General features: G+C 49.2%; 8 protein-coding genes across 8 annotated transcripts; 3 read left to right on the top strand and 5 right to left on the bottom strand.

Moving 5' to 3' along the window:
- Positions 1–975: 975 nt before the first annotated feature.
- BC939DRAFT_457280 (uncharacterized protein) lies at positions 976–1,734 on the bottom strand. The gene is made up of 2 exons (XM_051556455.1): positions 1,597–1,734; positions 976–1,490 (listed from the first exon to the last, which is right to left on the bottom strand). Exons 1-2 carry the CDS (start codon positions 1,684–1,686, stop codon positions 1,071–1,073), a joined length of 510 nt encoding a protein of 169 aa, XP_051410288.1. The 5' UTR covers positions 1,687–1,734; the 3' UTR covers positions 976–1,070.
- Positions 1,735–1,816: 82 nt separating this feature from the next.
- BC939DRAFT_228025 (uncharacterized protein) lies at positions 1,817–3,710 on the bottom strand. The gene is made up of 9 exons (XM_051550836.1): positions 3,645–3,710; positions 3,340–3,561; positions 3,221–3,271; positions 3,047–3,137; positions 2,758–2,958; positions 2,586–2,669; positions 2,422–2,511; positions 2,300–2,341; positions 1,817–2,207 (listed from the first exon to the last, which is right to left on the bottom strand). The coding sequence occupies exons 1-9, from the start codon at positions 3,650–3,652 to the stop codon at positions 1,947–1,949; spliced, it is 1,050 nt and encodes a 349-aa protein (XP_051410287.1). The 5' UTR covers positions 3,653–3,710; the 3' UTR covers positions 1,817–1,946.
- Positions 3,711–5,936: 2,226 nt separating this feature from the next.
- On the bottom strand, positions 5,937–9,069 carry BC939DRAFT_457268 (uncharacterized protein). Its single transcript, XM_051556454.1, has 4 exons — positions 8,336–9,069; positions 8,027–8,210; positions 7,373–7,506; positions 5,937–7,285 (listed from the first exon to the last, which is right to left on the bottom strand). The coding sequence occupies exons 1-4, from the start codon at positions 8,847–8,849 to the stop codon at positions 6,051–6,053; spliced, it is 2,067 nt and encodes a 688-aa protein (XP_051410286.1). The 5' UTR covers positions 8,850–9,069; the 3' UTR covers positions 5,937–6,050.
- A 173-nt stretch (positions 9,070–9,242) lies between these two features.
- On the top strand, positions 9,243–15,063 carry BC939DRAFT_504867 (uncharacterized protein; the record flags this gene model as incomplete). Its single annotated transcript, XM_051560578.1, has 6 exons — positions 9,243–9,297; positions 10,229–10,381; positions 10,669–10,787; positions 10,884–11,533; positions 11,621–12,135; positions 12,233–15,063. 6 exons carry the CDS (start codon positions 9,243–9,245, stop codon positions 15,061–15,063), a joined length of 4,323 nt encoding a protein of 1,440 aa, XP_051410285.1.
- A 27-nt stretch (positions 15,064–15,090) lies between these two features.
- Positions 15,091–18,277, bottom strand: BC939DRAFT_227955 (KRI1-like family C-terminal-domain-containing protein). Its single transcript, XM_051550835.1, has 7 exons — positions 18,015–18,277; positions 17,473–17,927; positions 17,162–17,379; positions 16,913–17,074; positions 16,587–16,798; positions 15,927–16,495; positions 15,091–15,790 (listed from the first exon to the last, which is right to left on the bottom strand). Exons 1-7 carry the CDS (start codon positions 18,109–18,111, stop codon positions 15,146–15,148), a joined length of 2,358 nt encoding a protein of 785 aa, XP_051410284.1. The 5' UTR covers positions 18,112–18,277; the 3' UTR covers positions 15,091–15,145.
- Positions 18,278–19,660: 1,383 nt separating this feature from the next.
- BC939DRAFT_457248 (uncharacterized protein) lies at positions 19,661–22,015 on the top strand. Its single transcript, XM_051556453.1, has one exon. The coding sequence runs from the start codon at positions 19,890–19,892 to the stop codon at positions 21,897–21,899; it is 2,010 nt and encodes a 669-aa protein (XP_051410283.1). The 5' UTR covers positions 19,661–19,889; the 3' UTR covers positions 21,900–22,015.
- Positions 22,016–22,833, bottom strand: BC939DRAFT_457247 (uncharacterized protein). Its single transcript, XM_051556452.1, has 2 exons — positions 22,647–22,833; positions 22,016–22,522 (listed from the first exon to the last, which is right to left on the bottom strand). The coding sequence occupies exons 1-2, from the start codon at positions 22,693–22,695 to the stop codon at positions 22,047–22,049; spliced, it is 525 nt and encodes a 174-aa protein (XP_051410282.1). The 5' UTR covers positions 22,696–22,833; the 3' UTR covers positions 22,016–22,046.
- A 1,571-nt stretch (positions 22,834–24,404) lies between these two features.
- BC939DRAFT_399258 (Metallo-dependent phosphatase-like protein) lies at positions 24,405–26,224 on the top strand (the record flags this gene model as incomplete). The annotated part of the gene is made up of 2 exons (XM_051552464.1): positions 24,405–24,577; positions 24,670–26,224. 2 exons carry the CDS (start codon positions 24,405–24,407, stop codon positions 26,222–26,224), a joined length of 1,728 nt encoding a protein of 575 aa, XP_051410281.1.
- Between the last annotated feature and the right edge of the window lie 38 nt (positions 26,225–26,262).

Raw genomic sequence — 26,262 nt, 5'->3', positions numbered from 1 at the left:
CGCTCGTCGACACCGAGATCGGATTCAAGTGGAGAGGGTGGGTTGACACTGAAAACGACTGCAGCCCCAAAGTCCATTTCAGTTTCGCGCAGACCAATCTCGCCAAAAGTGGGCGAAGTTTGGCTCAACCTTCTGCTGGCTATATTAATCGGGTCGCGAGATTTGAAATGAGCCTTGCTAAGAATCCCCTGTTGGGTGGATGGTCGAAGGATGTGTGCAAAATGAAATGTGCTCTCTTGGTAATTCATACTCAGGGAAAAAGAACGTGTGTGCTGGACCTTTTCTTTTCTGATAGCTCTACAAAGCTATAGGGGGATACGGAAGGATAATATGAGCTGTAATGATTGTTGGAGAGAGCTCTACCGGCTACAGCGAAGGGAAAGGCGACTTGAGAGGAGGACGTGTGTAGAGTGGAGAAGAGAACAAAATGAGGATGGCTACAATGAAATGTCTAAATGATCGCAGTACGAAAACGAGTGGCCAAGGCTTTGACTGAAAGATAGGAAAATAGAACGCCGCTATGTGCTGAGCTTGAAGAGAAGTAAAGTGAATCGAAGTGGAGTGGAGAATGTAAAAGGTGTGAGAGAATAAATGGGTGAGAGGTCAAAGGTGAGAGAAATAGTAGAGGGGTATGGATGGAGCCTATGCCTGGGCATGAATGGCGTGTCATATCGCGAGCCGTCAAGGGTAGATGCGGTCCGAACATTTGCACCGGGCATGGGAATAATGCGTACATGGGAGTTCCGATAGTACATCATTGTCTAACTGATCATCAGTCGCGCTTGGCATTGATGTACGGTTTCAACTAGATATACAAGGCGTGTTTTGAGATGTATGGCTGGTCATTCGGCCGATGGCTATGACATTCAGCAGTATGTACGCGTCAGCATTAGTACCCGTTCTGCACTGTGCTGTGCTCATGCACTTACTTATTTGTAAATGTACTGTGCATGCCATAACTTTATTTTTGTGAAGCAGCAAATGTGTGAATGAGACCGATGTGGATTGGGTCCTGTGGAATAGCTCGCAATGAATAGCCTATGCGAATCGTCTCCAGCCGCCTTTCTTCCTTATATTTTTGACCGAGATGTTCTTCTTCCGCTTCCTCTTCCTTTGCCTCTGTCACTTGCTTCACCGACACCGCTGTTACCAATAGGTATTGTAACCAGGGTTCTGCGTTTGGTTGAACCATAAGATCTTTGTGGCCGTAACATACGTTGGGGTGTAGAGCTCTCGAAGTCATTAATGTCGTCCTCGTCTTCCTTCTTATCCATACTTTCACTGGACCCGATCGCCTCATTGAGTGTGAGATTGGCAGAAGAGGCCGCCACCATTGGTTCTCTAGACTCAAGCGCCGGTTGGGTTGTCTGGGTCTCGATAGCCTGCGCTTTAGACGAGTACATCTTGCTTGGTGACCTTGCAGCTCGCTTCGTATTCCCCTGTTGCCCATCATACCCATCCGTAGCCTGTTCCTGTACCACCGCTGAGTTCTATCGAATCCGAGAACGGCGAGTCTTGCCGTTGTTACCAAATATAGTGCCAAAGGGCAAAGAAGATACTAACTGCAAAACTCCACTTGAAAGCAGATCTTTGTACCTTTCGCTTCTTTCCCCGCTCAACCACCGTGGCTTGAGACGAGGATTGCTCAAAATCTGTGATTTGTGAAGATTCGCCCTGAGGTTGCATGGTTCAATCAGGAGGGCCTCACAATAGCTAATACATTTCATTCCCAACAAAGATGTATCTATTTGGCACGAACATACCGAAGGCGCCGAAAGAACTAAAGACCAGTTCTTTAAATGGTTCAGAGAGCCGTTTCTACTCTGCTCGTGAATAATTTCCGACAACAGCATCGGTGACTCATGGATAGAGTGTTCGCCTTCGCCTGCCTATTGCGAGACAGAAAATAAGAGTAGGCACTTTGTAGCGCAGCCATATCATCCACACTATATTGTTTTAAACAACGGGATGTGTACCTGTTGCAATGAATATGCTTTCGTCCTTTCCAGCTGCTGTACGTGCTCCTTCAATGTTTGGATCTCTCTCAGTCTCTTCTCCAATTCATTCGACACAGCTTGATGCCTCTTTTCCTGCTCCTTCGAAATCGCTTCATGCTTTTCCTTCTCAGTCGAAGCCTCTTGTCGCAGTGCCCCAAACTCAGCTTCTAGTAATTGCATCACCGTTTTGAGCGAAGCTGACCCAATCAGCTATATTCAAGCAAACAAATTGTTAGAGCAGCTTTACCAAGCAAGGCCATGTATCTTATGCACCTGCTAGTGATCGCAAGTCGAAAGCATACAGCATTGCTGAGTCGCTCTTGCATATCCGACATTTTCGCGATCTAGTAAAAAGAGAGCGATATAAGATGGCTATTGTTATATCTGGCTAAGCACATATGCTACAACACCTTGCGTATCCTACATCGTCGTTTTTTGCCCTTGTAAGCCCGTCCATCGCCTTGTTTTTTTCCTCCAGCTGGATTTCGAGGGCGTGGATCTGATGCAGTTTTTTCTACAGCCAATAGACGACTTAGAATAGTGTAGTTCCAGTTTGGTATCATGAAGTGGGCATGGGCACTTTCTCACCTGAGCCTGGTTCTCATTCTCGACAGAGTCCCGTTTTCGCGCCTCCTCGAATCGCATTGTGCAGTCGCGAACAACCGAGTTGATCTTAGTAGCATATTATGCAGAACACCAGAGGGTGAAATCAATGTCTATGCCCATAACAAGCTCTTCAAGGTTAGAGTACGTAACATACCTCCGATTGAGATTCCAGCAACGAGGTGCAAAGCCGTCCATTCTCATTCTCTACAGTTGCAATTTTTTTCTGGGTGCTTTCCATTCTATGCTGAAGATTATCACGTTCAAATCCGACTGCGCGAAGCTGGGACTGCAGGTTCTTGATCTGCTCCTGATATTGACTCAGTTGTTTTCTCGCTAAATCAATCTGTTCCTTGAGCTTTCATGAGATACCATTTGAGTGCAAGTGTTAGTTGCATGTCCCCCATTCATTGATTACACAACATTGAAACGCTTGCAGCCTTCACCTGTGTAAACGAATCGGTGGCAGAGTCGTCGCTAGTTCCTACACTAATCGACTTCATATTCGACTTCGTGAGATTCGCACGCTCCATGTGCCTGGGAATAAATTGACGGCGTCATCAGTCGATACTCTGAACATAATAGTAGTGCACAGTTGCCACATCAGTACGTCTACTTACTCAGAGGCCAGTCGTCTCGCATCGAATAGCTCCTTTTCAGTTTTCTGCAACCTATGAAGAAAGTGTTGGTGGGCTTATTTCTGTCCCTTCCCTTCCTCCATAGGCACATTGATACTTACATATACCCACAATTCTCCACCTGCGACTGCAGAGTCTCGCACTCAAAGTCCTTTGCAAGCGATAGCATGCTGAGCTCGTTCTCGGACGATTCACAGGCTGTTTCCAGGTCCCGGATTAATGTCTCCTTCTTTTCAATATCAGTGACAAGAGCAGCTATCTTGTCATTCTGGATAACGACCTTTTCGTTCAGCTCCTTTACATGCCCAAGGTATTCATCGCACCTATACATAATAAAGTAAATTAAATGAGCATGTCTATTAAGAAAGGCACCCCGCATGACAATATTAAAATCCTTTGAACATGCCTCTGCATATACTCGGCAACCTCCTGTTTACAGCGACCTTGTTCTTTAATACAGAGCGATTGGAGCTCATTGAGTCGAGCGATGAACCCGTCTTTTTCTGCTGCTTTGGCGTCTTGAATGCTGGAAAGTAATCGCGCCATGCCATTGCATCGTTCTGCAAGGTATGCTGTATCACAACGACCGTGCTTATGGTTATAACATTGCACGTGGGCAAGACAATGCGCAACATGGTGGATACGGTATCAGCAATAACCAACCTCGCTCTTCCTTGAGGGTCTTCAGAGCATCCTTTAGCGTCTGAACCTCGGCTCCACACTTGTCAAGCTTTGTCGTAGTCGTCTCGAGCGTATGCTTTGCGTCTAGATGACGCTCCACGATCGATTCCACTCTTTCTGTTATCCGGCTTTTTAGTCCTTCATGACTTGAAAGGAGCCCTCGATGATCTACGAAGGATTAGGAAGACATATTCAGCTGAGAAAGAATACTATTGAAATGAAAGCAACCAAATGCGAAGCGACATTGTTACCTTTCTCCAGGTCTTGAAGGTGAGTCCTACATCCTCCATACTCTTGGTCCAGTGCACGCTTCTCCTGTTCAATATTGCTCTTCGCAAATCGCAGGTCGCTGTTTTCCTCTTGCAATGTCTCGCGCATGGTATCGATCTCATGCAACTTTGTCGACAAAGTAGCGTTTTTCTCATAGGCTTGTCTCAAGTCAGTCTGTAATTCATGTAGCTTGCAATTCTAATGATTATTTCAACCTTTTAGTTTTCATTAAGACAGCTCAATATTGGGCGCAGCATCTCGAAAAATTGCCCGTCTCACCATTTTGACAAGCTGTATATCTTTCATCCTCAGGGTCGATGACACAATTTGAGCGGCGTCAAATCCATCGCGCAATAGATATGGGTCATTCTGTGGCATCTGATGCTGAAATGTTGTGTCAGGCATCCCACGCGCGGTCTCCGGCTCATTCGAGATCCCAAAGTCATGAACATTCACAGTAGTGTTGCCGATTGGTGTCCGCACTTCTGCTTGAACGTGCTTGTCATTTGTATGCGCCCGTCCGTAGTCTTGCTGGTCATGACTGTCGAAACGACTATTGCGATCGAACGTGCTGTTGGGCGCTGTGAGTCCAAGTGGAAGATCAGGTTTACATTTTTGTCTCAGGATCTCACCCATAGATCCTTTATTGTCATGCGCAGATTTGACCCTCTGAGAGACCTCATCCACTTTAGACGGAGGCGAAGGATGTAGAGGTGACAGCAACGAAGTATTGAGTGTTTGGCTGGGGCCTAGCATTTGCTGAAAGCAGGATGTGTTCACATATAAATTAGAAAGGAGCGTAAACCTAAATGTAAAGGTTCGTCATACGAAGCACAGCCTCTAACCTCCATTTGATTTTCCACAGTCTGCGGATCCTCATCAAGATGATCATGTTTCAGAACCGTGCTAAGGGTTCTACTCGCGAACAGCGAGGGAGTACTGCAATGGAATGAATCCGGACCTTGTTGATCCGTCTTCAAGTACTCTGTAGATTGAAGAGGAAGTCGCAGCTTTCGAGGCATGGAGATCGATACAGGACAGACGAGTGGCGGCCTGACGGTCGTTGTTGAGGTCAGCGAGGATATTTTTGGTGTGGCGGAAGTGCATGGGTCAGTTGTAGTCGGCAGTAAAGATGGTGGCGCTTCAGGTGTTTGCAGATTTGGTCGACCGCTTTCGATACCCATGGTCCCGCTGACATCCAAGACGGTGTAAGTCTTGGAAGTAGACCGATTTGCAGCCACGGGAAACGTGGAAAGAGTCCGTTGAATAGTCGGTAACCAGGCAGGTTGGCCACGAAGCAGACTGCATGGCGCCCGGGAACCAGAGCACGACTTACCCAGAGTCCCATTATCCTCGGTATATTCACCTTCGCTCCCGCTTTTGTTGTGCTTTTCGATCTGAACTCTACTGATGCTGCTGCAGGGGGGATACTGCTTCCCGCCTCTCGATCCTATGAAGCCACGACGAAAGAGTTCACGAGGTGATGGTCGTTGGTTCAGCGCCTTGATTGAGGACGGACGTTGCGGGTCGCTAGGAAGTGATGATGAACCAGGGCTCTGTGGGGAGACGGTCATGGTGGCGGATCTGTTGCTAATAAAGGATTGTAAAAAAATAGAGAATGGAAAAGAAAGAAAAGAAAAAAAGGAAACAAGAAAAGAAAAAAAGGAAACAGAAAAGGAAACAAAGGAAGGTAAGAAAATATTTGGATTTAACCGCTCCACCTTAGTTCACTTGGACATCCACTTACAACCATTTGAGGATATTCATCGCGTATGATTACAAATGATTTTTATGTACCGTACTCAAAATGCTCGACAAGTAGTGATAGGTGCTAGTGTAAGGGGAGCTAGGAATGGTACACTCAGATGGGTATCGGCATTGGATCAGATAGTTGTATCTGGACCGTGCCTGTTTCGCTCTTTGATGGTGATGTCTTGCCAGAATCAGGAGTATATTCCGTGCGCGTATCTATGCCGGGTACAGTAGCCGTTGTTGGCGAGGATTCCTTTGAATTTGATGCAGCGGAGGTTGAGGCTGAGATCGAAACTGGGGGTACAGCGCCGGCATCGATGGTGATGTGCAGAACGGCTGCACTCTGGGTTGGTGATGGGAGTATAGCCACGAATGGCGGTGACAGGGCTGGATCGGCGATTTTGTTGACCCTGGTACTAGGGCTGCTGTCAGTGGAGGTTGTTGTCTGATTGCTGGTGATGGCTGCAGTCAAGGTCAAGTGGGATGGCGGGATCGCAGAGTTTGCAGGCGTGGCTGCTGACGGCGACTCTTGTGCAGAGTGGATCTTTGCAGAGTCTGATCCAGACGATGAGGGTGATGGAGGTGGCTTTGTGGCCAGCTCCTCCCGTTGCAGCATAGCCTTCATAAGCGTCGACTCGTCGTTTGCCGTGCTATCGTCCAAGCTCTCGCTGCTGATAGAGTTCCTCAGGGAGGATGGATCAGTGATGATCTGTCCGTAAACAGGTCGATCGTCCAAGTCCAATGGTCCGATGCCGTGATGGGATACGGGCCCAAAATAGGAAGTAGCCGTGGTGCTCGCCTGCTCATCGCTGAAAGGCGATAACGCTGGCAAAGACTGATGGTGGAAGATATAGTGCTGGAGTTGTTCCAGATCGTTTTGGCCTTGATCCTGCTCTTGCTTAGCCTCATCGTATTCTATCTTGTCGCCCTCTGAGGTTTCTGCTGTTACAAACTGTGACAACCCTGTTTCTTCTTCAGCCTCAGGCCATTCCTGAATATTGTTTCCGTCCTGCAGTAACCCGCCCCAGACGATCTTGAGACCCTTTTCTCTGTTCTCGGGTGTGTCGACACCATCATAGAAGCCGCCTAGCAATGCTTTGAAGAGCACGCTTCCAATGGCGAGCGTCGGCGCAAACACCACGCCTAGGTTTGAGACGGTCATTTTTGTCTTATCGTCATGTGCGGCGATTTTGGAGAGGTGGTGACAAAGGAACGACAAGGCAATATAGCTGGAACGTGGAAGGCGGACAAGGATTCCACGCAGTGTCTGACAGATATGGCGATCAGTCGTAAGCAGCGACTGGAATTGCTGCAGTAAGGCTGCAGGTAAAAGAGGACTCGGTACTAGTGGTGTACATTATTAATTCGGTATCCTAGCCAGGAATAGTCAAACATGCAATAATAATTAAATGCGCAGGTAGCATCACTCACACTCTCTCAAGTACAGCTTCAGCAGCGTCGCAATATCGTTCGGGTCAATCCCATCCATCGTCAGCAAGTTGTAGTCCTTGCCAGTGTCAAACATACGCTTGAGCTTTTGTACATTTGCATGACTACCAGGCACACTATTGATGATGTAGAATTCTACTAGTCAGACAAGCGACCATTCCTCAAAGAACAAGAGATGCATCGATAAACAATAAAAATATATACGCAAATGCCCACTTTATACTGTATACCCTCTGACCATAGCCCCATACGCGCTCAGTTCATGCATGCAGCCCTTCGCGTCCATCTTCCACAGGCTTACATCTAACACCGATATTATCTTCTTTTGTCACACGAACATAAATTGCATTTCTGCCGGTATTCTTTTAAAAGAGCTGAAAAAAGGAGAAATGGGATGCCGTCTGTTTTGTTTTTTGCCACTTAGTCCTGTTTCTTTCCTTTTTGTATACAAGTACGTAGGGGGTGGGGACATGCCATGCGCGGTACGATTTATGCGATCGTCATATACAGGAAAACATACACACCCAAAGACGTTGACTTCTGTGCATGATCCACACAAACAAGACAGTAGAGTAATTGACAAAACCAAGCTAAAGATATCAGAACAAAGAGAAAAAGAAACAACCGGGTCCTTACCGGTACAATCCAACCTCATCGACGCCTTTGACCTCCAAAAATTCTGCACATCTGTACAAAACAGCAGGCACCATTGGTGTATCAGGAATATGTGAGGCCTGGATAGCGTCCTCGAGATGTGCCCCAAATATTACGCTCCCTGTCACAGATGCCGATGCTGTGCTCTTTAGCAGCGGCTCTGAATCTAGCAAGCGTGGGGTCGTAAATAGGAATCAGTCTCCCTGTAACTCACCTCAGTATGTGTGCCATAGCCGCACAGCCCGTCGCGACCATTGTTATCAGAACGAAACGCAGAGCACACCATCTTACTCTTTCTGTTACGTCCCAAAGACTTTGATAGCATCTCGGCTCCCTTGGATCGCCATGAAGTCAGGGAACTGGCCGACAACGACGAAGACACGACCCGCTCGGGCTTGATCCTCACATCGTTAACATCAATGTTAGTGTTATTGGTCGAACCCAGATCCAGACTTCGTTTGCCACTGCCTCCGAAAGTGTTTTGTAGCTTTTTAAATGGGTTTGAGAAGGACGAAGACTTTGATGGCTGACGCTGGGAGCGCTGCCCTGAGTGAGGAGTTCTGTATTGGTGAAGTGGCGTGGTTGAGGCGAGCAGATTCAGGGACGCAGAGGAACGCGCGCCCCTGAGCTCGTTCAGAGGTGGGCTTGTGGGACTCGGAGGGGAGGGCTCATAACTCTGGCTGTGGCGGATGGAGATGGGGCGAGGAAGAGCCTTTAGCGATGTGGAGGATGGAGGTGCTGAGGTCAAGAACTCGCTGGAGGTTGCCGAAGCGGTCGTTGAGCCATTAGGACTGCTGTCGGTCATTTTAGTTTTTTTTATTATTATGGTGTATGTTCCAGGGCGCCTTTACGCGTTCAAGTGGCTCATTCGATGGGTCATGAAGGGGAAGGAGAATGGTTGAGGTGGGAGACAAAAGGAATGGAGTGGAAGGATAGGGAAGGAAGAAGAAAGAGGGGATGGAAGGGTGGATGGCGGAAGGAGAGGGATGGAGGATGCAACAAAGAGCGGGATGAAGAAACGAAACGAAGTGGAAGAAAAGAAAGAAAAAAAGGGACAGAACCGAATCTAAAAGAAATAAAGTGAGAAACCGCACAGTGTCGGGGCCAATGTCATAGTGCCCAATGCCCAATGCTCAATGCTCAACATATACCATGTAATATACCATGTCCGTTCCAGCTTCTTTCCCTTTCCTTCCTAATGGGAAACACCGGTGCTGATGCTGGTGCTGGTGCTGGTGCTGATGCTGGTGCTGGTGCTGATGCACTCGAAATTGCAGCTCAACTTTCCACTCAACATTAATTGACTCCGCGTGGTCGAATAATCTATGGACGCATTCAGAATACATTTGAGATGGGGGGAGGGGGTAATTGCAATCCGGTTCTCCTGGAGAAGTATCCACAAGTGAGGTCCCGCATCCAATTGGCTCAACTGACAGCCTCAATTGGCAACTCAATGTATTCTAAGGTACATGTTCAGTTGCGCCTGCGCACTCTGCATACCCTACCGATGATAGACTATCGTATCATGAATCCACACTTTCAGTTTAAGGTTTTAAGCCATTGTTTGTTGCCAGATGTCTCCATTGCGGAGGGGGGGAGGGGGGAAATTTCATTCGCATATGATGGCTCAGATGGCTCACTTTTCCCTTCCAGCGTCCACTGTCGCCTTGACGTCCTCCTCCTCCATTCCCTCTTCCATTCCCTCCCTTCTCTCATTCAGCAGCAGTATTGGCCATGTCGTCCTCAGGCCTGTGCTCCGTCATTCCCTTAGTCTAAAGTCAATTGTCCCCCTTCCTCGCAACAGCCAACAACGCGCCATCACCGCTCTCAGGAACAACGCGATCCTCCTCCCTCTTCCTTCTCCCCCTTCACCCCATCCATCACCTCCGTGAATGTGAATAGGCCTGATGACCTTGGTCTTGTAACAGCACGTTTTCTTCCATACGTTTTCTTCCCCTCCCCTGTTGCCCAATTGTTTCCATTTTCCTCATATATAGTCCATCCATACCACCAAAGAATCTCCGTCCTCTCGAGGCATCGCCTCCTTTTTCCTTTTTCACAATCCATCAGCCTATCACATTGCTATGCATTTCCCAGGATGGACTCATTGGTGGCGCCAGGGGCTACGTTCACTGCCACTGGTGTTCGTTCTGGGTTGCACTTTACTCCCATCCACAACGACAGCATGGCCCTACGTCGACTGCTCGGGTCCCAATCCCATCTTTGGCCTCACCACGGTCACCGCCCACTTTGAACCATCGGGCAAAGTCATTGATTTGGCGCTTCAAGGCAATTTCTCCAACCTCTACCAGTACCCAGCAGCAGAAACCAGCCAATGTAAGTCATGTTTTTCTTCATGACCACTGGCGAGAGCATTTCTTTGGTACTATGAGGAACGTAAGAAGGCGCTGTCAGTGGCACTAAAAGGCGGAATTTCAAGCGTGCTATATTTACAGCCCCGCTAAAGAAGGTTAATGAGAAGAAAAATGGGTGCGGCTGAAGATCCAAGGGGCAGCAAAAAGACATGTGCCAAGTTGCAGCACTGCTGAGACACGACTTCAACCATCTGCACATCTACGGACCTGCTATGAACCATCTTAACATCGAGCTATCTATATTCTTAGGGCGAACGTCCATCGTGACGACTATCATGGGCAATCAGCTGCATAGGAGCGAGGGACCCGCATGCAACATGATTGCTGGGGGTTGTCCAACCGTCCCAGGAGCCGGTTCTATGTCTACAGTACGTACATGACTCTTGAAGACTGAAGTAGACCTATTGCCTCCATTGAGCAACACTCAAAGCATGCTCAAAATTTCCCTTGTCATCGTTAAACAGAACCTTACCATTGCCCAAACTGCTCCCTTCGCAGAGCTCATGGTCAGCTTTCAGATCATTAGTGGGAGTAACCAGACGATCGTCTGCGTCGCCGTTTTGATCGAGCAGAAAATGGCTGGAGTTAATACAGCTATCAGCTATCTACCTCTCGCATTAGCTCTCTATTCAGGAGCGATCAGTTTCGTATCCATCATTCTCAGGGCCGCGGTCGGCAATGGATTTTTGAATGCAATGGCGACGTATGGGCTTGCAGCTACCTCGGAGCTGATCAGCGTGCATACGCCAGGACTGTTCGACATCATGTTTTATACGCAGTTCATGGTGATGACTGGCCAGCTTTCGGTCAACTATCCATCGTTCTATGTGACCTTCACCTCTTTATTCCATTGGTCATTCCTCGAGTTCCGGAACTCCTTTGCAGGAAACGGTCCCGAGAACTCCACCTATGTTCTAGCATATGGAGGCGCAGGATCCGCTAACCTAAAGAAGGGGTCCCAAAACGCAGCCAGTGATAGCAGCCTGGGGAAGCGCCTGCTCCCTATTTTCTGGGATGATGAATTCGCCACAACCACCGCCTGGCAGCCAACAACGACAAATCAAATCAAAGTGACGCCCATTCCAATGCACACTATCACCGGTAGTCGACCCCTGTAAGTATCCGGTGTATCCAAACCAAATGCACCTTGTCGGGTTTGTAGATATGGCATTTACACTCTCATCACCGTTTCATTTGATAGAAAACGGGATCTTTTACCAATTTTCGGAACCACTACGACAGCTGAACCTCCGACGACCTCACCCCAACCCTCGTCAGCTACGACGACGACCACCGGAACTACAACTACGAGCACCACGGACCCGCCCTCAAGTAGTCCGACGACTACCAGTAGTAGCACAACTACAAAAATCAGGCCAACGTCCTCCGCGACAAGTACAGACGCACCCACCTCGACGTCTGTGCCCACGACTACAACTACGCTTGCGTTGATCATACCTACCATTACCGACCCATTCAACAACCGGAACTGGAATTCCAGGCAACATAACGTGTCTGACTTTGGCATGGAGGCATATGCAGCAGCCATCGGCGCCTCGCCTTCACATATCTTTCTTTGTACTCTTATTAATGTCGTTATTGCTGGCGGTGCTGCATTTTTTATCGCTGCATTCCTTCTTGTGGTTGCCTGGTTTGTGGCTAAGGAGAGTCGCCAAAAGGGCAAGACGCTTCAGCATGCCTTCAATTTCGTTACAGGTAACTAGCTACATATATTTTACCTTGAATCTAAAGCACTTAGCAGGCTCAATGAGAAGGAAGCGCTGATAATATAAATGCATCCGTTGTATCATAGGCAATTTAATCCGGATCTGGTCGCTGTTCTATACCCCTCTGGCTCTCTCGGCCATGTACCAGCTGACCATCTCGGGCGGCACGTTGATGACCTCGATTGCCTCCATCTCTCTCCTCATCTTTTCCGTCGGCTCTATCATCCTGCTGACCCGGAAAATCCTTCGTGCCTCAACTCAGCTTTTACTTTTCGAGGACCTCGGTATTCTTCTTAAGTATGGCCCTTTGTACAACACATTAGCTGAAGAAGGTACTCTCTTCTTTCTCGTCAACCTTTTGGTTCGATTCCTATGGGGTCTGTCAGTTGCAATGCTGTCTGCGTATGGCATTGCGCAGGTCGCTGTGTTGGTGGCGGTAGAGTTCGGCTACATGCTGGTCATCGGTCTCAAGTGGCCATTCTCAGACTCAGGGGACAACAAGTTCCATCTGCTATTAGGGTTTGTTCGGATCGTGGTCATCGGCTGCTCGATCGCCTATGTACATGATCTGAACACTTCACCGGAGGTGCGACAGCTCTTTGGATATATACAGATGGCTCTGCACCTTGGAGTGTTTATTGTCATGTTTGCTCTCATACTTTGGAACACGATCCAGGTGATCCTGTTCTGGCAGTCGGCGCACAGGGCTTCATGGAAGGGACCGACCAAGACTTACAGTTTCGAAGATGCCGTCGAGGCAGAACATGACTGGGTGCTCACAGGAAGACCTCTGAGTCGTCGTCCGGACTCAGCAACGATGAATCCAATGAAATCGAGGCGCTACACGGTTGAGCCATACTCTTCTATCACGGATCTTCGATCCGCTCCTGAAGACAGACTCATAAATCATCAATCCACCTATCGCCACACACTCCAACTTCCAGAATATCGCCGATCCATGTTCCCATCCGATGTGAATCGCGACATGGCTCTGGGTATAAGTCCGGATGCCATTGTCCCCTTATCGAGCTCTCCAGGGCCCATATCTGCAAGGTCCATCTCGCCACCTCCACACTCTCCTGTTGACTCAATCGAAGGCCCAGTCATCCCTCTCCAACCCACCCAACTCTCATCGGCACGGTCCGGCACGCAAGCAGGATCCTATGCCAAATTTCAAAGAATGACGCATCAACAGGCACTGCCAGATTTCCGTAGCAGGAGAATGTCAGAGATTTTCAGGGACGGCGGTTACCTTTACGGTCCTAATGGGACTGCAGGGTCGACATCAATGCCGTCTGAAGGGAAACAAAATACATGGAAGTCCGTGAAGGACTCCCTGGGAGGTCTTCTTAACTTTGGCAAACGAACAGCGACAAAGTCTGAAGATGGCTCCAAACCAAAGGCGTTTGAAGTCATTCGACCTCCACGATCTCCACCAGTGATGGACACCCCCGACGACATGTCTCTTGCGGGCGACGATAATCTCAGGGAGCTCAACTCACTCGGGATCAGTCGCTTCTTCCAGGAATCAGGCCGCAACAACGACCAGAAGCGCAGTCTATTTGTCGCGAACCCGGAGGCAATGGCTTCGCAAGCGACTAGCCTGAGATCGTCCTTCTCAGGGATACCGCATCACCCACCTCATCTAAGCAGAACGCTCTCTGCGACGACGTCGATACGCACGATGAGCTATAGACCCACACTGGCCCAAAACGTGAGTGCAGACTTGAACTCAGGCTTAACCGGCATCGGATCTTCGACCTCAGAGCATGGCGTCCCCGAGAGCAGAAGGACTTCAGTCCTTAGTGCACAACAGACATACCCACGCAACTCTGTCGAGAGTAATATTGCTGAGGCACTTCGGTCCGAGACACCACTAAAGCTCCAAGGTGGTGCCATCCTGAAGGTCTCAAAGGGACCTGAGAAGGCTGTGCAGTACTGGCGAAAGGAGTCGGGCCACTATGTTGGATCATCTGCAGAACCTAACCCTGAACGGAAACAGCACGTTCCACTCCCGGTCGCCACACCACCGCTCCTGCTTCGATCTGCAACACGTAGTCCTTTTTTCGACAGCACCCAGATCGATACCGTCAGTAACAGCAACAACACGGCTGCACCTTCGATCAAAAGTCGTGCGGGCAGTCGACCGGAGAGTCCAACAGAGAGCCATCATAGCAGCAATGTCGCTGCGAGTGCCGGAAGGATGCACGAGATTTTGGACCGCATGTTCTCGGACCAGGACGACGGCAACTCGGACGAGATCAGCGAAGGTGAAGAATCCTGCTCTACATTTTCGGGGAGGGTCTCAGCTACTATCCTGGCACTGCATCAAAAGCGCGAGCAAGAAGAATTTGACGCCCAGTCGCTCTACCGTCCAGATACCCTGGAACCGGTCCTTGAACACCATGACCCAGACGCCAACGCACAGCAAGACGATGAGGTCAGTAGGCCTGGCGCCAGGAGAGCAACATCAACCTCCGGAAAGATGCGCCCAGGAACGCTGATGAGAACTTTCTCTGGACCCACGAAATCAACTTCAGCATCGACGTCCTCAATGATATTACGTCCATCCAAGAGCGGATCTCTTAGTCGACCTCTTGCCCAGACGCCGTTGCACTCCCCGTCCGTGATGCCGTTTTCAGCATCAACGACCTCGCTGCTCCTGCCAGGAGCTCTGAGCCGACAGCCTTCCCGCGCATCATTGCGTGATCTTACCGCCTCGATGATCAAGCATGGAGCCGTGGATGTTGGTGTCCAGAGCCGAAATATCTCACGCGGAACCCCTGAGATCGTACCCTCGCCCGAAAATACGATAGCTCAGAGCCATGAACCCATTACTGCGGTCCTCGACCCACTTCATGACGAGGTACCGGCGATATCAGAGCCGCGCCCAAATAACGAACCAGCACCGTCCTAAAGTAATCGAGGCTACCCTGTACTTATAAAAAAAATAACATAATCACAAGTGAAATTGCCAAGTTTATTACTATGTAAAAGGCCTAGTCCACCTTTTCTCTCTTGCCCTCCTTGACCTTCTTATCCTTCTTGCCGTCCTTCCTTTCTTTCTTTCCTTGCATCTTCTCTTCCTTGATCTTAGCCTTGACTTTGACGTCCTCATCCTGCTCGTTTTTCTTGATCTTTTTGCTGCCGTTCTGATAATGACTTTGCTCCTGCCTGACGGGAGCCTCGGCCTCGCTGTTATGCTCCTCTACAGCCTTGCGTTTCTTGTTCTTCTTCTTTTTCTTCCCCTTACCCTTGCCAGTGTCCTTGCCCTCCTCTTGCTTGTCTTTATCCATCTGCCTTTCTTGGTTCTTCTTGGCGGATGCTTCTTCCTCCTCCTCCCGCATCCGTCTCTCGTTTTCCTTCTTTCGCCTCTGAGCTGGATCCCAATTTTTATCCAGCTCGAGACGCTGCTGCTGGATTTGAGTCTTGAGCTTATGCCTGAACATTTGAACTCGTTTCTTTTTCGAGAATTTTCGGGCATCCTCATCCTGCAAATCAGGACGACGATAGGGCGCAAACTTTTTGAGCGAGATAAATTCATTCAGGTCTTTGTCATCTGCAAGCAGAATCTCGACGGGCGTCAGGCCAAACGTCGCCGGCTTGACTTTGTGGTACTTGAAGCGTGTAGGTATATCCCCAACCTATTTTTTTGTCCTCATAGCGAAAATGAAGGAAATGGAGAGTCAAGAAAATACAGCGCAAGACCCGTGAGCCGATCTGACACAAAAAATATATATATATATATATAGAAACCCATGTGTGCCATAAAACATTTACCATATCCTCATAATCCAGCTGATAGTACTCGTTCAGATAGGCGTTGAAGTCCTTCTTCTCCTTCTCGATATCAAGTGTGCTCCTGGCAGCCTCAATCGCAGCAACTGCTGTCTTAGTGCCATCCGCGCGACCTTTCCTTTGCTCCTCCTTGGTCTTCTTCTTCCCTTGTGTCTCTCCACACTTCTCCCCTCCAGGAAGATAATCAGCGTCCATCATGATGTCGTCGTCCTCGTCGCCATAGCGACATTCATCCTCTCCATAATCCTCGTTGTAATATTCGTCGTTACCGCCACAATACCCTTCATCGTCATAGCCATAATAGCTTTCGTCTTCGGGATACTCTTCCTCGTTCTCTTTCCCATTTTCTTCGCCGTCGTCATTGTACTCTTCGCCTTCAGAGTCCTCATTGTTACTCTGCTCGTAATCTGCGGTGTCGATGTCATCCTCAAATACGGGCTTAGCATTTTCATCTCCCTCATAGTACTTGTCGCTGAAGACGTTCTCCATCCTTTGATCATAGTCTACGGGGTCGAACTCTGTCTCTAGATCGATCTCATCAAAGCCGACAGCTAGCGAAACGAAGGTACGAGCATGTTAAAGACCATAGTGCGGAACCTGCACAGAACGATAAACAATGAATGCAACAAGGTAGAATCATACTTTTGTTGCCGGTGATTTCTTGAATCTGCTTCAGCTTGTTGAAAATCTCCTGCTTCTTCAGATTCTTGGCACGCTTCAACTCTTCCAGCTGCTTGATCTTCTCCTCCTTCTTACGCTCTTTGGCAGCCTGGCGGCGCTTCTTGCGTCTGTCGTCCCTGTTTCGCACAGAGTCATCGACCGTTCGAGCATAGCTGACGAGAGAATCACCTTGACTATGGGTAAAGGGCGCAGATGAAAGAAAGATGTTAATGATGACAGGCTCCAACGTACGAGGGCCACTCGGATAAAACTACCCAGTCTTATGCGGACACTGGTTTGACACTTACGCGTCTTCGAAACGGAAGTTATACTTTGATTCGTATTCTTCTGCTGCATCAAGCTCGTCCTCAGAATTTTCAAGATCATCTAGCTCATCTTCACGTATGATCTCCTTGTAATGCAGCGTCTTTTTCTGGGACTTGTCGATCCAGCCGCGATTGAGAATGTAGCTAAACATAGAATAAGTTGGTTAAAACCCACGTTGACAACATTGAGCGGCATCAACAGTGTGTCGAAGAAGTGAGGATAAGACTTACTCCATCAAAAAAGCTTCATCCTTGTCCATATCGGGGGCATTCTTGTATTCGCGCCAGTCCTGAAAGGCATTGGTGCCTGCTTTGCTGCTGCCCATGCTTTCCATCAAAAATCGCTTGTAGTCCTCTTCCTCGGCCTCTTCTTCTTCCTTTGTCTTTGCCTTCTGCGTAAAGAACGAATCATCGCCATCGTCATCATCACCACCGCCAAGGAACGCACTCTATTGTGAAAAAAGCGGGCCAAAAAATGTATGAGCAACCAGATACAGCGTAAAGCTATTCAAAGAGCAGTCGTTCTTTGGAAGCACTGCTACCTTCATTTCCTTTTTCAGGCGCTCCTGCTGCTCGACGTGTGTCACCTTGGACTCATCCCAGACCTTCTTATCCTCCGCATCCTCGTTCACTATACCGTTGTTCTCGATCAAAACTTTACGATGGTAATCTTTGAGGTTCATAGGCTTGTTTTTCTTTTCCTCCTTCTGCTTTTCTTTCCACCTCTTCCTGGCCTCTTCCATCTCGGACGGAATGAAGAAATGGTTCGTTGCCTCATAGATTTTAGGGTCTTGAGCCCGAATAAGGCCAATAGTTTTCATGATTTGACCGTCCAATGCTGCCGTGATCAACTCGCCGTCCTCGTCCTCCTCTTCGTCTTCCTCAGAGTCGCACGAATCATAGTCGTAGTCGGCGTTCTTAGTGTAGCCATATTTGTGTTGGCGTTCTGCAATCAATTCCAGGTTTTTTTCTTCTAGGTCGCCATACTTGTCGCGAACTGCAGGAAAAGTACATTATTCCTGTTTAGTGCTGGAATGCAAGAGTAATAAAAGAAAAACGAGAGAAAAATAATAAAGAGACGTACTGGCTGACAGTTCTTGGTTCCGTTTGGTTGCTTCGTATTTCTCGGCATATTCCTTGTTGATGTTCAAGGTGATCTCCTCGCTGTTGCTCAAGTCCATGGTGCAAATGCTGATCGATTCGAACGATGGAAGAAAAAGAAAGATCTAGCGAAATAAACACCAAAGCACGTCATGACTCAGGGGCTTCGCCCGGTTCTGTGTCCACTGCACTTCTTACGGGCAAACAGCGCAAGTGGTGGTTAAATAACAAAGCGTAGGGTGGTGTTCTAGGCCAATATGAACAACCGAGTGTACCGAGTGTACCGAGCGCAGTGTAGACTATACTCTCGCCGGTATACTGGACGCCTCTTTGGCTTCTATTGGCGTTCATCAACAAGGTTGCAGGGTGCGGTCGAATACAGTCCTCACGCTCTGATGTTTACGCGACCATTGTCAGAGAGAGGAAAGGGGTTTTCGTGGCCTTGCATTAATCCTTGGCAGATCGACTGCGGGAGCATTTAATTTGGGAAGGACTATACATCCGTACGTCCGCGTCCCTTTATCGAAGAAAGAGACTTTGAGCGCTTAATGTTATTAGGTTGTTAGACAAATACTTCCCATTTATGCAGATGCTTAATGCGCCGAAGAATATGCAGTTCATCCACGAGGGGTTCCCACAGGTCCCTGAACAGATATAGTTGGCGGGTCCCGAACCCATCGATCTTAAGAACCTCAATGCTGCATGGAACAAGACTAAAGAAACTTATACGTTACAGACCTAGTGCCGACGGTCAAGCGGACAAGTGAGTTGGCGAGTATAAGACTCTGTGTGCTTGAGTATGGTCGACAGTCTAATCGTTTTTATAAAACGAAGCATCGGCATGTGCATGCATTAGTCTTTTGAGGGGGGAATGAGCGCTCTTATGTCTGTGTTCACACTGTGCTCTCTCGTACGCTTGGCTGTCTATGCAGATACACTAAGATATCGTTCTGTATTTTTCGGTGAGCAGCGATGAATTCGGATGACAAACAGACCAAGCGAACAAGTCCGTGATGATATCGACGATGACAACACCAGTTTACTGTAATACAGACCAGAGTATTCGCCATTGAAAAAACCATTCCATTCTATCTTGTTTCTTCTTTTGTAACTATCTTTGTAAGAGACCTTGAGCAGGAGGGAGAAGGGGTTTCTATGACACCGATGACAATCGGCGGGGAGAGGGAAAGGGATGGCATGATCGCATTGATGATATATAGCCTGACAGCACACATGTTCTCTTAATGAATCTGCATTTGTTTGCATTTGTTTGCTTGCCTCGCCTTGCATGTTTGTGTACATGGAAAATGTGCGTGTGCGTGCTTGTGTGGATCACTGAGAAGGAGTCAGGCCAGGTCAGTTCATTCAAAGTGTCAGCGATGACTGAGACAAATAGAGTGCTCGCCAACCACCTGCGAGAAACCGCCCTCCCCTTCTCCGTGCGACGAATAAGGTTCCTTTTTCTCCACTCGGACTCACTCTCACACCACCCGTAGCAGGCGAATTACCAAACCTTAAGAAGAAAAAGCGCCCCTAGCCGCACTGCTAGTTTAGTACTGCTTGATGAGCCAGGCAACCAGTCGCTGTTGGTGTTTATATCCAGGTGGACCTCCTCGTCTTCGTTTCTTCATCTCTCTTTCCTCACCTCCTCTGACCTCCTCGTCTCCTCACCTTTCCCACTTTCTCGCTTTCTCGCTTTCTCAGCTTCAGCTCCAGCTATCTTCCTTCTACCTCTCTCCTCACACTTCCTTCTTTTATTTCCCTCCTCTTCGCCTCTGCACTTATAAAGTAAAACTGAAGCATAGTTTAACCACGAGTATCATAACACAACAATATAACCATATCACTGTAACCCGCAATGGCTGCCTCCGTGGATACCATCGCCAACACTGGATTGCAGTGCCAGGACCGCAGCTACCAGCCTCCTCAACGGAGTAGCCGCTCTGCCTCAACCCTGGCCTCCCTGCGGACTTCCTTTTCAAAGGTTTCGATTCAAGGCCAGCAGCGACCACATCAACCCCTGTACAATAACGACGACCAATATTCAACGACCACTTCTGCTTCCAGCACGACACCCGCGATGATGGCCTCTCCTTCATCCGATCCTCGGCAGCACAAGAGCCCGCGCGACTATCACGAATCAAAACCAGCGCTCCCCCTCTTGCAGATCCCCTTCAGCAAGCAACATGAAATCAAACACGCACATTCACAGCCCGCAACAAAGACAGAAACCAAGGACGGCGGCGACGATGGCTACTTTGGCGATATACTCGACAAGTACTGCCACTCGGATGAGGACCCAATATCGCCCTCCACTGCTTCGCCCACCTCGCCCTTCTCAACAGCACCCGACTTCAGGGCGCCAATGCCCCCAACGCCCCCTGTGACCTTGAGCAGACACCAGCGACATCAGAACCAGTCGATTGTACCACCACAACGAGCAACGCCGCTCAGGAATTCAATCGTGCCCCAGAGCGATCGCTCGAGTGTCGAGAGCAGCCCCATGCTCGCAGCCTCTGCCAGATTCAGCGCGTACCTAAACTCCACATCCAACAGGGCCAGCCGCGATTCTTTACCGCTCACTGGAACTGCTTCCAGCTCGCCTTCGCCATCGCCCATTCTACGAGCATACACAAAGCGACCTGTCCCCATACCCGATTCTTTGTCAGCTGCGAATGCTGCTGCCTCGCCTAGGACTTCGGTGGCCTCAATGGTATCGTCGCAAGGTCGTAGTCGCTCAGCGTCCGACTTACAGGTTTCCGGACCAGAGCCGCCACCCAAGGACAGCGCCAGACAGCTGTTGCATGCCCAGCATCGTAATAGCAGCAATCCACAAGTGCCTCAACGGTCCAACACATTTCCCGCAGTAGTTGAGGAGGCCATGAGGCGGGACAGGGCCGTGTCCCTCTCCAGCTTTGCTTCGTCATCTGGCGACATCAGCCCCTACGCCGAGAACGCCATCATCCGTGGCAGGAGCAACTCTAGCCAGTCGCAACTCAGCTACCTGACACCCAAATCAAGAGATCGATACTCCAACCAGCAGCATCCACAACAGCAAAAGCAGCAACTTTTATATTTCCCAGGACAAAATGGCACCATTTCTTCCATCCCTCGCTCCCAGGTCAATGAGGAGCGATTGTACTACCAACAACAACAACAACAACAACAACAGCACTATGACTACCAGCAGCAGCGATTGAGTCAGCAACAGTCGCCACCACATTCGCCACATACCTCTGCCGCACTGACACCCTCAGAGATGCTCTCTCGGCGATTTGACGATCGCGCTAGGACCATCGATCAGGTCCCGACTCCGGCCCCTTCGAAATACGCCGCTACTGGAGGAATGAAATCCGCCCTCGTTAAGACTCCGATAGCGCATACAAGATCCAGTGAGACTCTCGGACGTACGGTGATCTTTGGCGACATGATCACGGTCGTCACGGTTGAACGGACAGAGACACCGCCACCGCCCCCTGTCAACAAGAAGGGCAAGAAGAAAAAGTCCAAGAAGGGCTCGTCTAAGGCCGGGCCACATCCTGACCCAGAATATGACTCTGACTATTATAATGCCCCCTATACCCCAGAGCCGGCCGAGGTCGTGGTGACGCAGGCGCCTTGGATCGGAAATCCCAACTACGATGAGGAGAGGGCCAACTCGAGGTTCTATATCGAGGATGACTACGACCCAGAGTACGATGATTACGAATACGTACCTCCTAGAGGTTTGAGTCCTGAGAATGAGGGCGACGATGAGGAGGACGAGGACGAGAACGATGGTTATGGCAACGGAAATGAATCACCGCCAAAGAAAAAGGGTGGGATTTTCAAATTCAAGCGCGCCGTCAATCGCCTTCTTCGCAACTAAATGCCTTAGGCATGCTAAATTCACCTCTATTGTATATCACTTGCTATCTTTATTCTTAACTAATGTATTATGGTATGGGGTCTTTCTCGAGGGAGTGAATAAATATAAAGGGAAAAGAAAAAAAAGTACGGCCTTCTCTCCCGTTCATCAGCTTTCAGGATTGACCTCGTCGGCAGTGTTCTCTGTAACCTGTGATAAGCCCTGCAGTAGTCGTTCGAGCGCGTCCTGATTCGTGGTCTTGATTTCTTTTTCCTTCTGCTCTTTTCTCCTCCTGAGTTCCTCTAATGCGGCCGCCTGCTGCGCTTTTCGCATTGCTGCCTCTGCTGCCGATGTTGTGGAGATTTTGGACAGCTTATACTCAACTGGTGAAGGGTTGGGGCAGGGTTCTGATGGGCTGTGGACAGTATCACATGATGTTGACGTTGTTGCCCCTGTCGCAGAAGATGATGCACCCGCCTGATCGCTGGATGTCTGATAAGGAAGTGGATAACGTGGAATAAATCGCTTGGATGTTGGAGAGGTGATTGTGGCCCAGGAGTGCTCACTGTCATGGTCATCGTCGCAGGAACAGATTTGTTCGAGCGACAAACCTGCGAGTGCCTGCGCAATATGAAGTCCGCATCCTATCGCAAGTTTCAATTGAGGTTAAAATAAAGGAAAGGTTAGATGAAGATTATGCGTACAAGAAGGGCAATGTGCGCTAGAGATCTTAAATGACCATTCGCATCTCGGAGAGATAGAACAGACCTTCCCATGTATATTTGCCACAGTCGTGGCAGATAACTCGGTGGCACATTGTTGAGGAAGAAATAGATTGAAAGTACGATGAAACAACGTTCAGACGAATGGATCTCGCGAGTGGAACTTGAGGAATGAGTGCTCGGAGTTTGATCGATGAATGATGGCGAGCAAGATGAATGAAGGGTAGAAGTTGATGAGGGTGTGTCCTACGGGGCAAAATTGCCTTTGTTGGCTATACCCCATGGATCGATATTTCCACACAGAGTCCGAACACTTTTCATTATTTCCTCTGATATTCATGCCCCACTGCCACATGGCGGAGTCCCAGAGCCTCGATGCTTTTCATAAATCACGAGCACTCGAGCGACATCAATGCCCACGTTTTATCTCTCCCACGGTCGATTAATAGACATATACATAACGCTATTAGATTCCGAACAACAAGACCCAGCAGCCTTGTTAGGTTCTAGCCAACCAGGCCATTCTTTTCTTTCGACAGTTCGTCCACAGCGAATCATTTGTTCACCTATCTAGGAAGGCAGGACAATCATGGTTCCAGTATTTACCCCATATCCTACATGGACCCTGTTTTTTTCTGTTTTCTTCTCGTGATAAACAAGAGCGTAGATTTGAAAGGGAGGATCATCAGGGGCCAATAGCTCTCGCGCGTAAACCGATCCCGCGAAACGTGTAAGTGCTGAATGGCCATGGTGCGCTGATCAATATCAAGATATAGAAAAAAGCCGCTGAGCGAAGGGAGCTGTTTGTTTCCTCGGCCCGATTATTATTCTACCCCATGGAGACGTGAATTTGAGGCCTTTTGGATTTTCAACGATTTTTCACGCGTCTTAGTGAGAATATTTGATTGGCTTGCGCTATTCCCATCAGCCAAAGAGGAGCTACCGCGAGTAAGCTGCATGGGAAATGTGAGCATTTTTGGATAACTTGCAAAATAAAATTCATATTACGACGCGCAGAAGGATAAGAAGGCGACCGATGACATGAGATGAAGCAATGACCGCTGCTCTGAAGCACCAGGACAACGAGAAGTATCTGCGGCAATGTATGGATTTCAGAGAGGGCTTTGGCGGCCACGGGTGAGGCTCTAGACCATGTCCTTTAATTTTTTTATAAGCCGGACAAAGAGACGAAAGAAAAGGAAAAAAACATTCCAGCAATTGCTCTTCTTGTGCTAGTAGTCCGACTTTTGTTGCAGCAAAGCGCGGCGAGCATCCTTGAGGACCCTTTCTCCCAGAAGAAAAGAGCGGGTCACAGTAGGGTCCACAACATGCTTAGGCGAAAGCACAATTCCAACCCGCAATTTTCTCGCATGAGGGCTCATTCGTCTACATCCCATTGGGCAGAGAGAGGGTCTAGTAAGCGAGCCCGTAGAAAACGACAGCAAACAGCTGCATAAACGTGCACAAGAAAACGGGCGCCCTTGATGGATATACCTTGACAGAGCAACTCACACCCAACGGCTAATATATCGTCTCCCTCTTCGCTTTGTGCTTGCAAATGGATGGGGTACATGTACCCTTGCATTGCGAACTATGCCTGGCGCCACAGACTAATACAGTACAACTTCTTCCCGGGGAGCAGCCAGGGCCCTAAAGAACTATTAGCACCGGAGTGTATGAACAAGGAAAAAAAAACATATAAATACTGCAATCCTCTCGCATCCTTTACTTGACTCCCTGTCTGCTCTGTTGGTCCCCTTCCTTCTCGCCCCCTATCTCCACCCCTCTTCCTCCTATACCAACAATGCGTCTTTTGGCCCTATTGCCCTTGCTGGCTGTAGCTTCTGCCCACGTCGTTCCCATCGAGCGTAGATCCCAGCCCGGTGCCCCTCAGCCTGATCCCATTGATCTGCGTCCTCTGGAGTGGGGTGACCTGAATGTCATCAGTACTACTGACACCCATGGATGGTTGGCTGGGTAACTTCTTCTACTCCACCGTTCAGCTCTAATACATGTGTCAGATTATCATAGTGCATCATCCCTAACGCAGTTTATTCATCGCTGTGCAGACACGTCAAGGAGGAATCCTACTCTGCCGATTTCGGTGATTTTGCCTCTTTCCTCTCCCACATGCGCGAGCAGGCCCAACACCGCAAGAAGGATCTGTTGGTCGTTGACTCTGGCGATCTGCACGATGGTAACGGTCTTTCTGATGCCACTCCGTTAGATGGTGAGGCCTCCAACCCTATCTTCCAGAAGGTCAACTACGATGCCTTGGCCATCGGAAACCACGAGCTGTACCTCAACGAAATTGCTGAGGATACCTACAAGAACTTTGCTCCCAAATGGGGCAGGAAGTACCTGACCTCGAACACCTTCATCAAGGATGCTCACTCCAACAAGACTGTTCCTATCGGCAGACTCTACAGCAAGTTTCGCATGAAATTCGGTACCCGCGTTATGAGCTATGGCTTCCTCTACAACTTTGTCGGTGCCGCCAACAACACCGTCATCGAGCCCTCCAACGTCACTGTCACCCTGCCATGGTTCCAAAAGTCGCTGAAGGAGGATGTCGATGTCTACTTGGTCGTCGGACACGTTCCCGTCCGTTGGGCCGAGGCCTTGAACGTGATCAAGGCCATCCGTGCTGTTCATCCAACCAAGCCCATCCTCCTCTTTGGTGGACACTTGCACGTCCGTGATTTCACTGCCTATGACGGTCGCGCCTACGGTCTCTCTGCTGGTCGTTTCATGGAAACCCTCGGCTGGATGTCAGTCTCCGGCATCCATGACCGTGCCTGTCGCGTCGAGACCAACTGCATCGGCAAGAATTTGACCGTCTCACGTCGTTACCTCGATACCAACGTCCATACCTACAAGACTCACTCACTTGCCCACCCCTTGCAGCGCTTCGACACCTGGAGAGGCCGCAAGATTACCCAGGAGATCACCAAGCAGCGCAAGGCTCTCGGTCTCTCTACCGTTCTCGGATGTGCTCCTCAGGATTATTATCTGGACAGATATCCTTACACCGACAGCCGCTCGCTCTTGGACCTCGTTACCAAAGAGATCTTACCCTTCTCGATCATTGACAAGACCCGCCCATACCCTGCCGTGGTCTACATAAACTCTGGCTGCCAGCGCTTCGATGTTGCTAAGGGTGCCTTCACTGTCGATGACACGTATGTCGTCTCGCCTTTCCATGATGACTTTGTCTACGCCACTGTCCCCTATAAGGCTGCGAAGAATATCCTCAACGCCCTCAACAAGGCCCCCTTCCAGAAGCGTGATGATGGACCTCCCCCAGCTCCTGACAACGTTACTTTGACTCCTGGCTATGTTACCAAGGACGACTATGGATATGGCGGAGACGATTGGCCCCACAGTCCCATTCCCTCCGTCCGTACCCCCAACTATGTTTCCTCGCCTCTGCCCGCGAATCTCGGTGACAACGACCTGGTCGATGTGGCCTGGTTGTCCTTCTTCACCAACTTGATGTTGCCCATCCTCAAGACCTTGGATCCTGCCAACAACTACACTGCCCAGCCTTACCGCGTCGGTATCACCACCAACGAGATGTGGCCCATTTACGTCAAGGCCAAGTGGGGCAATTCGACCTGCTAACTTCAATTGTATTTCCTCAGCACATTCAGGCAAGTGCT

The sequence above is a fragment of the Gamsiella multidivaricata genome, assembly GCF_025024155.1.
Source record: "Gamsiella multidivaricata strain RSA 2152 chromosome Unknown BC939scaffold_50, whole genome shotgun sequence".
NCBI classification, from domain to species: domain Eukaryota; kingdom Fungi; phylum Mortierellomycota; class Mortierellomycetes; order Mortierellales; family Mortierellaceae; genus Gamsiella; species Gamsiella multidivaricata.
This window is presented reverse-complemented; position numbering and strand designations above follow the sequence as displayed.

Bases quoted from the DNA above. Each gene is read 5' to 3' on its own strand.
- BC939DRAFT_457280 (XM_051556455.1), bottom strand. From the start codon at position 1,686: ATGCAACCTCAGGGCGAATCTTCACAAATCACAGATTTTGAGCAATCC. The intron at 1,491-1,596 runs GTACAAAGATCT...CGGATTCGATAG, and splicing joins AGCGGGGAAAGAAGCGAAAG to AACTCAGCGGTGGTACAGGA.
- BC939DRAFT_228025 (XM_051550836.1), bottom strand. The intron at 3,272-3,339 runs GTAAGTATCAAT...CTTTCTTCATAG, and splicing joins GTGGAGAATTGTGGGTATAT to GTTGCAGAAAACTGAAAAGG. The intron at 2,342-2,421 runs GTAGGATACGCA...TCTTTTTACTAG, and splicing joins CAAGGGCAAAAAACGACGAT to ATCGCGAAAATGTCGGATAT.
- BC939DRAFT_457268 (XM_051556454.1), bottom strand. From the start codon at position 8,849: ATGACCGACAGCAGTCCTAATGGCTCAACGACCGCTTCGGCAACCTCC. The intron at 8,211-8,335 runs GTAAGATGGTGT...CACGCTTGCTAG, and splicing joins TTTGGGACGTAACAGAAAGA to ATTCAGAGCCGCTGCTAAAG. The intron at 7,507-8,026 runs GTAAGGACCCGG...CATCATCAATAG, and splicing joins GATGAGGTTGGATTGTACCG to TGTGCCTGGTAGTCATGCAA.
- BC939DRAFT_227955 (XM_051550835.1), bottom strand. From the start codon at position 18,111: ATGGACTTGAGCAACAGCGAGGAGATCACCTTGAACATCAACAAGGAA. The intron at 17,928-18,014 runs GTACGTCTCTTT...CTTTTCCTGCAG, and splicing joins GAACCAAGAACTGTCAGCCA to TTCGCGACAAGTATGGCGAC. The intron at 17,075-17,161 runs GTAAGTCTTATC...TTCTATGTTTAG, and splicing joins GATGAAGCTTTTTTGATGGA to CTACATTCTCAATCGCGGCT.
- BC939DRAFT_457248 (XM_051556453.1), top strand. From the start codon at position 19,890: ATGGCTGCCTCCGTGGATACCATCGCCAACACTGGATTGCAGTGCCAG.
- BC939DRAFT_457247 (XM_051556452.1), bottom strand. From the start codon at position 22,695: ATGTGCCACCGAGTTATCTGCCACGACTGTGGCAAATATACATGGGAA. The intron at 22,523-22,646 runs GTCTGTTCTATC...AACTTGCGATAG, and splicing joins TGGCAAATATACATGGGAAG to GATGCGGACTTCATATTGCG.